General features: G+C 38.5%; 1 protein-coding gene across 1 annotated transcript in view; it reads right to left on the bottom strand.

Moving 5' to 3' along the window:
• The window catches only part of MYO3A (myosin IIIA), a 229,856-nt gene that overhangs the window by 113,193 nt on the left and 103,741 nt on the right, over positions 1–12,922 (bottom strand). The window contains exons 14-15 of the mRNA XM_043564326.1: positions 2,034–2,132; positions 1,820–1,934 (exon numbers count right to left, since the gene is read on the bottom strand). Coding sequence (XP_043420261.1) covers positions 1,820–1,934; positions 2,034–2,132 — 214 coding nt within the window. The remainder of the gene's footprint in view (positions 1–1,819; positions 1,935–2,033; positions 2,133–12,922) is intronic.

The following is a 12,922-nucleotide window of genomic DNA, read 5'->3' as shown; positions in this document are numbered from 1 at the left end:
ATGGTTGTGGTACAACTGAATATCTACATGCAAAAGAAGCTATCTCACATCAGACACAAATATTAACTCAAAGTGGAACAGTAACCTTTATGCAAGAGTGAAAACAATACAGCTCCTGGAAGAATATTTAGGTATGAATTTCTGTGACTTTGGATGAGTCAATAGTTTCCTATATATGACACAAAAATAACAAGCAACAAAAGACAAATGGATAAACTGGACATCATAAAAATTAAAAACATGTATACTTGCAAATGACACCATCAAGAAAGTGAAAAGATAATAGGAGCGTCTGGGTGGCTCAGTCATTTAAGTGTCTGACTTCGGCTCAGGTCATGATCTCGCAATTTGTGAGTTTGGGCCCTGCGTCGGGCTCTGTGCTGATAGCTCAGAACCTGGAGTCTGCTTTGGATTCTGTGCCTCTCTCTCTCTCTGTTCCTCCCTGCCCTGTGCTCTGTCTCTCTCTCTTTATCTCTCAAAATTAAAGTTTAAAAAAAGGAAAAAAGAAAAAAGAAGGTAAAAAGATAACAAAAGGGAGACAATTTTTGCAAATCACTTATCTGATAAGGGACTTGTATTTACAACATAAATAATCCTTAACAATTCAATAATAAAAACGCAACCCAATTTTTTAAAAAGGTAAAGGGTATGAATAGACATTTCTTCACACAAGATACGTAAATGACCAATAAGTACACGTAAAGAAGTTCAGGGTCATAAGCCATTAGGTAAATGCAAATCAAAACCACAATAAGGTACCACTTCACACCCACTAGGATGGCTCTAATAAAAAAGACAGATAATAGTAAATGTTGGGGAGGATATGGAGAAACTGGAAACTTTGCGCACTGCTGGTTAGAATGTAAACTAGTGCAGCTTCTTTGGAAAACAGTCTAGCAGTTCCTCAAAAGGTTCAACACAGTGTTACCTATGACTCAGTAGTTCCACTCCTAGGTATACACCAAAGAGAAACGGAAACTTACGTCCACACAAAAAATTGTACATGAGTGTTCATAGCTGCATTATTCATGATGGCCCCCAAATGGAAACAACCCAAATGTCTATCAACTGATGACCGGATAAATAACATATCCATAAAACGAGGTATTATTCAACAATGAAAAGAAATGAACTACTGACACATGCTCCATCCAACATGCGTGCACCTTGAAAACATTACTATGTTAAATGAGAGAAGCTAGTCACACAGCATGATGTATTGCATCACTCTGTTTATGTGAAATGTCCAGAATAAAATGATCCACGGTGACAGAAAGCAAAAATGAGTAAGAATGAGGAGGAACTCCTAATCACTAGCATGTTTCTTTTGGGAGTGAAAAATTTAGAACCTGAAAATATTGTAAAAATGATTATGATGATGGATGCATAATTCTGAATATACTAAAAGTCATTAAAATGTACACTGTAAATGGCTGACTTGTATGGTATGTGAATTACATCTTAATAAAGTTGTATTAAAAAACTGCACTAAAAAAAGACTCCACTAGCACTCCCATTTAGGTATTTATGCAAAATGTAATATATATGGGAGATACAAATATAAATGAAAGATTCAGAACAAAATGAAATTCAATTATATGTCATGGCCACCATCTCTTTACATATGAAGTAAATACTGTAAAATTCTAGTAAGTACTCTCGTTATTCTGTAAGGTTGTTTCAGTAATTAAAAGAATGATTCACATAAAACACTTAGTACAATGCCTGGCATATATTAATCACTCAATAAATGCTCATTCTTACCATTAGTGATGACAAAATATTTCCTAAAGAGGTTCCAAATGTCTTTCATACTTACCTCCATTGTAAAACCTATGACTTTGAAACATTGCTCAATTAATTCATATTGGGATTTATAGAAACTATTATTCATCATATCCTGTACTGTTCTGAGGTGGTCATTTTGTAGATATCTGAAAAAAATATGAAAGGATGGGTCAAAATCTAAAGTTCAATCAGAAGTGAAAATATTACTTATACAAGTACCACCTTGTATAAGGTGGTGACCTTACCTGGGAGGCTTATTTTCAGGCAATTTGTAATGGGCTAGTTTCTTCTTTTCAGCTAATCCAGCATAGATATAGTAAAAAATATGAAAATTTTTTTCTCCACTGAAAAAAGAAGACATTTTCAGTAAGGGGATTAGTAAGAATATTTACTAATTTAAAATTACTTGGCAATATAATTATCAGAACAACTGTGAGTGCTAACATGGGCTTCCCAGAAAATTTGATTTAGGCTTTTTATTGTTGTCGTCATTATTTTCAACAACCACTGTCATTAAATTCCAGACACGACTAACCACTTTATATGAATCATTCAATGCATGTTTGTGAGGGACTATTAGGCATTGTTCTAGACACTAGAATGTAGCAGGAGTTAAACAGTCAAAAATCCCTAACCTCTTGGAGTTTACAGAGAAAAACAAATTAATTATATATACAGCATACCGGATGGTCATAAGTGCTACATTATCTCATTTACCTGCCACAGCCCCCTAGTTACTCATGGGCTCCCACCATTTTACAATCATGGACACGGAGACTTAGAGGGGCTACCATTCTCCCCTCAGCACATACAGCTGATGGCTAAATTGGATTCAAATCAGGGCTGTTTCATTCCAAAGTCTTTAACTACTTTGTTAAATGTTTTTTTCTGGGGCTCACTTGCATGAGAAATCTGTTTCTTAGGACTCTCAAATTCCATTATTCTGTGGTCTACATATTAACAGCATTCCCCAGATCCTGGAACAATACAAATAAGGGAATAACAGTAATAATTTATTCAATTATGTATGCATATGCATATATGTATATATATACATGTATATATATGCTTACATATTATAAAATCAATGATAACAGTGATACAAGGGACTGGAGAGAGAAATTAGGATTATTTTGTTATTATAGGGTGCTGACTCTAGTGTTATTTAAAAGTAGACTTACATTAGTGGTAAATATATATTAAAAACTCTAAGGCAACCACTAAAAAACTAAAAAACAATAAGTATTACCAAAATATGCTAAGAAAGGAGAGAAAATGGGATGACAGAAAATGCTCAATTAAAATGACAAAATGCAGAAAAAGAATGGGAAACACAAATAGGAACAAAGAACAAGGGCAACAATTAGAAAGCATTAACAAATATAACAGATATTAATCCAACTATATCAGTAATCACTCTGAACATCAATGGTTTAAATATACCAATTAAAAACAAATTGTTAGAGGGATCAAAAAATAAGACCTATACATATGTTGTCTGCAAGAAACTCACTTTAAATATAAATAAATGGATAAAGAGGAATATACCATGCTAACATTAATCAAAAGAAAGCTGGAACAGTTATATTAATTTCAGACAGAGCAGACTTCAAAGCAAGGAAGTTATCAGGGATTAAGAAGTATATTACAATAATGATAAGGGGTTCACTTCTCCAAGAGACATAATAATCCTTCATGTTTATGGACATAACAGTGGAACATGAAACTATGTGAGACAAAAACTAATAGAACTGCAAGGAGAAATAGAAGAATGCATGTCTCTCAAAACTGGACAGATCCCATAGGCAGAAGAAAAGCAGTAAGGATACAGTTGAATGCACCAATAACATCAATCAACTGGATATAACTGATATAGACTACTTCGCCCAACAACAGCAGAATTCACATTCTTCTCAAACTCATATAGAACATTCACCAAGACAGACCACATCTTAAGCCATAAAACACACCTTAACAAATTAAAAATAACTGACATCATATATCTCTGCTCTTAGACCACAATGGAATTAAACTGGAAGTCAATAACAGAAATATAACCAGAAAATTCCAAAATATGTGGAGATTAAACAATGTAGTTCTAAATAGCACATGGGTCAAAAGAGAAATATTAAAAGAAATTTTAAAAGATTTTGAATTGGGTGAGAATGAAAACACAACTTACCAAATTTGTGGGATGCAGCGAAAGCAGTGTTTAGACAGCTATCCATAGCATTGAATGCATATATTAAAAAGAAAAGAGATCTAAAAACAATAAGTTTTCATTTTAGGAAACTAGAAAATGAGCAAATTAAACCCAAAGTAAGCAGAAGAAAAGAAATAAGAAGTAGAGCAGAAATCAATGAAATTAGAAACCAGAAATTAGTACAGAAAGATCAATGAAACCAAAAGCTTTACAAAAAAACAAAAAAACAACAACAACAACAAAATAAGCTCCTAGTCTGGCTAAGGAAAAAAAAAAAAAAAAAAAAGGACAAAAGTTACCAGTAACAGAAAAAAAAGAAGGGACCTCAATCACCAAAGGTTCCACTGAAATTAAAAGGATAATAAAAGGATACTAAAAGCAACTCAATCCCTCAAAACTGAGATGAAAGACCAATTCTTTGAAAGACCCAATATGTCAAAACTCACACAAGAAGAAACAGATGATTTAAATAGGCTCAAAATCTATTAAAGACGTTGAATCAATAATTAACAATCTTCCAAACTAGAAAGGTCCAGATGGGTTCACTGGTGAATTATGCCAAATACTTCATGCAGAATTTACACCAATTCTCTACAATCCCTTTCAGAAGACAGAAGCAAAGTGAACACTTAAACTCATTCAATGAGGTTAGAATTACCCTAATACAAAAACCAAATAAAGATAAGAAAACTATAGACTAATATCTCTCATGAATATAAGTGAAAAAATCCTGAACAAAACATTAGCAAATTGAATCCAGCAATGAATAAACAGAATTATATACCATGACCAAGTGGGATATATCCCAGGTACACATGCATGGTTCATTCGATGTTCAAAAATCAATCCATGTATTCTATCACATCAACAGGCTGAAGAAGAAAAATCACATGATCATACCAATAGATGCACAAAAAGCATTTGATAAAATCCAATAGCCATTCATGACAAAAGCTCTCAGTAAACTAGGAATAGAGGGGAACTTCCTCAACTTGGTAAAGAATATCCACAAAAAAACCTACAGATAAAAATCATATTTAATGTTGAGAAACTGAAAGTTTTCACACTAAGATCAAGAACAAGGTAAAGATGTCCCCTCTCACCTGCTTTTCAATATTGCACTGGAAGTCCTAACTCATGCCTACAGTTTGAGAGGGGAGAAATAAAACAGTCTTTCTTCACAGATGACTTTATCATCTGTATAGAAAATGCTAAAGAATTGACAAAAAAATTCCTCAAACTAGTAAGCAATTATAGCGAGTCTACGGGGTACAGGTTAAATACAAAATCAATCCCACCTAAAATCCCAGCAAGTTATTTTGTGGATACTAACAAACAGATTCTAAAGTTTATATGGAGAAGTAAAAGACCCAGAAGGGCCAACTCAGTATTTAACAAGAAAAAAATTTAAAGGATTGATATTGCCTGACTTCAAGAATTCCTATGAAGCTTTCAAAATCTGGACAGTGTGGTATTGACAAACACAAGAGACAAATAGAACAATGAGATAGATGGAGAGCCCAGATTAAATATAGTCCACTGATCCTTTAAAAATTTTTTTTTAATATTTATTTTTGAGAGAGACAGAGAGACAGAGAATGAGCGGGGGAGGGCTGGAAGAGAAGGAGACACAGAATCTGAAGCAGGCTCCAGGCTCTGAGCTGTCAGCACAGAGCCCAATGCAGGGCTCGAACTCACAGACCATGAGATCATGACCTGAGCAGAAGTCAGAGGCTTAACTGAGCCACCCAGGTACCCCACCACTGATTCCTGACAAAGTAGTTAAGACAATACAATGAAGCAAAGACCAAAAAAAAAAAAAAATCCAAATGCAGACTTTACACCGTCCACAAAAATTAACTCAAAATGGGTCATAGACCTAAATGTGTAAAACACAAAACTATAAAACTCTTAGAAGATCAAATAAGAGAAGAGCTGATGCTGGATATGGTAATGACTTTTTAGATACAACAACAAAGTCATGATCCATGAAAGAAATGATGGATAAACTGGACTTCATTAAAATTAAAAACTTTCTGCTCTGTTAAAAGCATTTTCAGTAATCCAAAAAAGCCTATGCCAGAGATGGCAGCGTAGGAGGACGCTGGGCTCACCGCGCATCCTGCTGATCACTTAGATTCCACCTACACCTGCCTAATTAACCCAGAAAACTGCCAGAAGACTCGCAGAACGGAATCTCTGGAGCCAAGAGCACACGAGAGGCCCACAGAAGAGGGTAGGAAGGGCAGAGAGGCGGTGCGCGCTGCACGGACTGGCGGGAGGGAGCTGGGGCGGAGGGGCAGCCCGCCAGCCAAGCAGAGTCCCCGGAGTCTGGCTTGCAAAAGCGGAGGGGCCGGACGGAGTGTGCTCTGACAGCAAGCAGGACTTAACATCTGGGAGGTTATAAGTTAACAGCTCTGCTCGGAGAGAGCAGGAGGACTAGAGGACAATGGGAGGGAGAGTTGTTGAGCCCCAGACGACAGAGCTCAGCTTGGCCAGGAACAGCTGGCCAGCGCCATCTCCCTCGCCCATCCCCCAGCCAAAATCCCAAAGGGAACCAGTTCCTGCCAGGGAACTTGCATGCACCGCACAAACATCCAACCCTGTGCTTCTGCGGATCCATCCTTCCGGCGGCGGGTCTGACTGCCTCCAGGTGCCACAGGGCCCCTCCCAAAGCAGATCACTGAAGGAGAATCCAGCTCAGCCTGCCCCTCCCACCCCTGTGCGCCTTGCCAATCCACCCCAGCTAATAGGCCAGATCCCCAGCACCACAAGCTTGGCAGTGTGCAAGTAGCCCAGACGGGCTGTGCCACCCCACAGTGAATCCCGCCCCTAGGAGAGGGAAAGAGAAGGCACACACCAGTCTGACTGTGGCCCCAGCGGTGGGCTGGGGGCAGAATTCAGGTCTGACTGCAGCCCCGCCCACCAACACTAGTTATTCAAACAGCACAGGGGAAGTGCCCCGCAGTTCCGCACCACTCCAGGGACTATCCAAAATGAGGAAACAGAAGAATTCCCCTCAAAAGAATCACCAGGAAATAACGACAGCTAACGAACTGATCAAAAAGGATTTAAACAGACTTCAGCCAGGTCACGATCTCGCGGTCCCTGATTTCGAGCCCCGCATCGGGCTCTGGGCTGATGGCTCTGAGCCTGGAGCCTGTTTCCGATTCTGTGTCTCCCTCTCTCTCTGCCCCTCCCCCGTTCATGCTCTGTCTCTCTCTGTCCCAAAAATAAATAAACGTTGAAAAAAAATTTGAAAGAAAAAAAAAAGGATTTAAACAATATAACAGAAAGTGAATTTAGAATAATAGTCATAAAATTAATCGCTGGGCTTGAAAACAGTATAGAGGACAGCAGAGAATCTATTGCTACAGAGATCAAGGGACTAAGGAACAGCCAGGAGGAGCTAAAAAATGCCATTAATGAGCTGCAAAATAAAATGGAGATGACCACAGCTCAGATTGAAGAGGCAGAGGAGAGAATAGGTGAACTAGAAGATAAAATTATGGAAAAAGAGGAAGCTGAGAAAAAGAGAGATAAAAAAAAATCCAGAAGTATGAGGGGAAAACTAGAGAACTAAGTGATGCACTAAAGAGAAATAATCTACGCATATTTGGTATTCCAGAGGAGGAAGAGAGAGGGAAAGGTGCTGAAGGTGTACTTGAAGAAATAATAGCTGAGAACTTCCCTGATCTGGGGAAGGAAAAAGGCAGTGAAATCCAAGAGGCACAGAGAACTCCCTTCAGACGTCACTTGATTCGATCTTCTGCATGACATATCATAGTGAAACTGGCAAAATACAAGGATAAGGAGAAAATTCTGAAAGCAGCTAGGGATAAATGTGCTCTAACATATAAAGGGAGACCGATAAGACTCTTGACGGATCTCTCTACTGAAACCTGGCAGGCCAGAAAGGAATGGCAGGAAATCTTCAATGTGATGAACAGAAAAAAGATGCAGCCTGGAATCCTTTATCCAGCAAGTCTGTCATTTAGAATAGACGGAGAGATAAAGGTCTTCCCAAACAAACAAAAACTGAAGGAATTGGTCACCACTAAACCAGCCCTACAAGAGATCCTAAGGGGGATCCTGTGAGACAAAGTACCAGAGACATCGCTACAAGCATGAAACCTACGGACATCACAATGACTCTAAACCCATATCTTTCTACAATAACACTGAATGTAAATGGACTAAATGCGCCAACCAAAAGACATAGGGTATCAGAATGGATAAAAAAACAAGCCCCATCTATTTGCTGTCTACAAGAGATTCATTTTAGACCTGAGGACACCTTCAGATTGAGAGTGAGGGGATGGAGAACTATTTATCATGCGACTGGAAGTCAAAAGAAAGCTGGAGTAGCCATATTTATATCCGACAAACGAGACTTTAAATTAAAGGCTTTAACAAGAGATGAAGAAGGGCATTATATAATAATTACAGGGTCTATCCATCAGGAAGAGCTAACAATTATAAATGTCTATGTGCTGAATACGGGAGCCCCCAAATATATAAAACAATTACTCACAAAAATAAGCAACCTTATTGATAAGAATGTGGTAATTGTAGGGGACTTTAACACTCCACTTCCAGAAATGGATTGATCATCTAGACACACGGTCAATAAAGAAACAAGGGCCCTGAATGATACAGTGGATCAGATGGACTTGACAGATATATTTAGAACTCTGCATCCCAAAGCAACAGAATATACTTTCTTCTCGAGTGCACATGGAACATTCTCCAAGATAGATCACATACTGGGTCACAAAACAGCCCTTCATAAGTATACAAGAATTGAAATTATACTATGCATACTTTCAGACCACAATGCTATGAAGCTTGAAATCAACCACAGGAAAAAGTCTGGAAAACCTCCAAAAGCATGGAGGTTAAAGAAACCCTACTAAAGAATGAATGGGCCAACCAGGCAATTAGAGAAGAAATTAAAAAATATATGGAAACAAACAAAATGAAAATACAACAATCCAAACGCTTTGGGATGCAGCGAAGGCAGTCCTGAGAGGAAAATACATTGCAATCCAGGCCTATCTCAAGAAACAAGAAAAATCCCAAACAGAAAATCTAACAGCACACCTAAAGGAAATAGAAGCAGAACGGAAAAGATACCCCAAACCCAGCAGAAGAAGAGAAATAAGAAAGATCAGATCAGAAATAAATGATATAGAATCTAAAAAAACTGTAGAGCAGATCAATGAAACCAAGAGTTGGTTTTTTGAAAAAATAAACAAAATTGATAAACCTCTAGCCAGGCTTCTCAAAAAGAAAAGGGAGATGGCCCAAACAGATTAAAATCATGAATGAAAATGGAATTATTACAACCAATCCCTCAAAGATACAAGCAATTATCAGGGAATACTATGAAAAATTATATGCCAACAAACTGGACAACCTGGAAGAAATGGACAAATTCCTAAACACCCTCACACTTCCAAAACTCAATCAGGAGGAAATAGAAAGCTTGAACAGACCCATAACCAGCGAGGAAATTGAATCAGTTATCAAAAATCTCCCAACAAATAAGAGTCCAGGACCAGATGGCTTCCCAGGGGAGTTCTACCAGATGTTTAAAGCAGAGATAATACCTATCCTTCTCAAGCTATTCCAAAAAATAGAAAGGGAAGGGAAACTTCCAGACTCATTCTATGAAGCCAGAATTACTTTGATTCCTAAACCAGACAGAGACCCAGTAAAAAAAGAGAACTAAAGGCCAATATCCCTGATGAATATGGATGCAAAAATTCTCAATAAGATACTAGCAAACCAAATTCAACAGCATATAAAAAGAATTATTCACCATGATCAAGTGGGATTCATTCCTGGGATGCAGGGCTGGTTCAACATTCGCAAATCAATCAACGTGATACATCACATTAATAAAAGAAAAGATAAGAACCATATGACCCTGTCAATCGATGCAGAAAAGGCATTTGACAAAATTCAGCATCCTTTCTTAATAAAAACCCTCGAGAAAGTCGGGATAGAAGGAACATACTTAAACATCATAAAAGCCATTTATGAAAAGCCCACAGCTAACATCATCCTCAATGGGAAAAAACTGAGAGCTTTATCCCTGAGATCAGGAACACGACAGGGATGCCCACTCTCACTGCTGTTGTTTAACATAGTGTTGGAAGTGCTAGCATCAGCAATCAGACAACAAAAGGAAATCAAAGGCATCCAAATTGGCAAAGATGAAGTCAAGCTTTCGCTTTTTGCAGATGACATGATATTATACATGGAAAATCTGACAGACTCCACCAAAAGTCTGCTAGAACTGATACATGAATTTAGCAAAGTTGCAGGATACAAAATCAATGTACAGAAATCAGTTGCATTCTTATACACTAATAATGAAGCAACAGAAAGACAAATAAAGAAACTGATCCCATTCACAATTGCACCAAGAAGCATAAAATACCCAGGGATAAATCTAACCAAAGATGTAAAAGATCTGTATGCTGAAAACTATAGAAAGCTTATGAAGGAAATTGAAGAAGATATAAAGAAATGGAAAAACATTCCATGCTCATGGGTTGGAAGAATAAATATTGTCAAAATGTCAATACTACCCAACGCTATCGACGCATTCAATGCAATCCCAATCAAAATTGCACCAGCATTCTTCTCGAAGCTAGAGCAAGCAATCCTAAAATTCATATGGAACCACAAAAGGCCCCGAATAGCCAAAGTAATTTTGAAGAAGAAGACCAAAGCAGGAGGCATCACAATCCCATACTTTAGCCTCTACTACAAAGCTGTAATCATCAAGACAGCATGGTGTTGGCACAAAAACATACACATAGACCAATGGAATAGAACAGAAACCCCAGAACTAGACCCACAAACATATGGCCAACTCATCTTTGACAAAGCAGGAAAGAATATCCAATGGAAAAAAGACAGTCTTTTTAACAAATGGTGCTGGGAGAACTGGACAGCAACATGCAGAAGGTTGAAACTAGACCACTTTCTCACACCATTCACAAAAATAAACTCAAAATGGATAAAGGACCTGAATGTGAGACAGGAAACCATCAAAACCCTAGAGGAGAAAGCAGGAAAAGACCTCTCTGACCTCAGCCGCAGCAAGTTCTTACTTGACGCATCCCCAAAGGCAAGGGAACTAATAGCAAAAATGAACTATTGGGACCTCATGAAGATAAAAAGCTTCTGCACAGCAAAGGACACAATCAACAAAACTAAAAGGCAACCAACGGAATGGGAAAAGATATTTGCAAATGACATATCAGACAAAGGGCTAGTATCCAAAATCTATAAAGAGCTCACCAAAGTCCACACCTGAAAAACAAAGAATCTACTGAAGAAATGGGCAGAAAACATGAATAGACACTTCTCTAAAGAAGACATCCAGATGGCCAACAGGCACATGAAAAGATGCTCAACATTGCTCCTCATCAGGGAACTACAAATCAAAACCACATTCAGATATCACCTCGTGCCAGTCAGAGTGCCAAAATGAACAAATCAGGAGACTATAGATGCTGGTGAGGATGTGGAGAAACGGGAACCCTCTTGCACTGTTGGTGGGAATGCAAACTGGTGCAGCCACTCTGGAAAACAGTGTGGAGGTTCCTCAAAAAATTAAAAACAGACCTACCCTATGACCCAGCAATAGCACTGCTAGGAATTTACCCAAGGGATACAGGAGTACTGATGCATAGGGGCACTTGTACCCCAGTGTTTATAGCAGCACTCTCAACAATAGCCAAATTATGGACAGAGCCTAAATGTCCATCAACTGATGAATGGATAAAGAAATTGTGGTTTATATACACAATGGAATACTACGTGGCAATGAGAAAGAATGAAATATGGCCCTTTGTAGCAACGTGGATGGAACTGGAGAGTGTTATGCTAAGTGGAATAAGCCATACAGAGAAAGACAGATACCATATGTTTTCACTCTTATGTGGATCCTGAGAAACTTAACACAAACCCATGGGAGAGGGGAAGGAAAAAAAAAAGAGGTTAGAGTGGGAGAGAGCCAAAGCACTCTTTTTTTTTTTTAATTTTTTTTTTCAACGTTTATTTATTTTTGGGACAGAGAGAGACATAGCATGAACGGGGGAGGGGCAGAGAGACAGGGAGACACAGAATCGGAAACAGGCTCCAGGCTCTGAGCCATCAGCCCAGAGCCTGACGCGGGGCTCGAACTCGCGGACCGCGAGATCGTGACCTGGCTGAAGTCGGACGCTTAACCGACTGCGCCACCCAGGCGCCCCCTTTTTTTTTTAATTTTTTTTTTCAACGTTTATTTATTTTGGGGACAGAGAGAGACAGAGCATGAACGGGGGAGGGGCAGAGAGACAGGGAGACACAGAATTGGAAACAGGCTCCAGGCTCTGAGCCATCAGCCCAGAGCCTGACGCCAAAGCACTCTTAAAAACTGAGAACAAACTGAGGGTTGATGGTGGGTGGGAGGCAGTGGAGGGTGGGTGATGGGCATTGAAGAGGGCACCTTTTGGGATGAGCACTGGGTGTTGTATGGAAACCAGTTTGACAATAAATTTCATATATTGCAAAAAAAAGCATTTTCAAGAGAATGAGAAGACAAACCACAGGTTGGGAGAAAATATTTACAAAAGAAACATCTGATAAAGGACTGTTATCCAAAATATACAAAGAACTTTTTAAAAACTCAACAATAAGAAAACAACCTGATTAAAAAATGGACCAAAAGCATTCACAGACACCTCACCAAAGAAGATATTACAGATGTCAAATGAGCATATGAAAAGATGCTCCACATCATATGTCATCAGGGAAATGCAAATCAATACCACAAGGAGATATCACTATACATCTGTTTGTTGACAAAACCAAATGTTGGCCAGGATGCAGAACCACAGGAACTCTCATTCACTGCTGGTGGGAATGTAA

The sequence above is a fragment of the Prionailurus bengalensis genome, chromosome B4, assembly GCF_016509475.1.
Source record: "Prionailurus bengalensis isolate Pbe53 chromosome B4, Fcat_Pben_1.1_paternal_pri, whole genome shotgun sequence".
Lineage (NCBI taxonomy): Eukaryota > Metazoa > Chordata > Mammalia > Carnivora > Felidae > Prionailurus > Prionailurus bengalensis.
The sequence above is the reverse complement of the archived record's forward strand: the minus strand, read 5'-3'. Positions and strand labels throughout refer to the sequence as shown.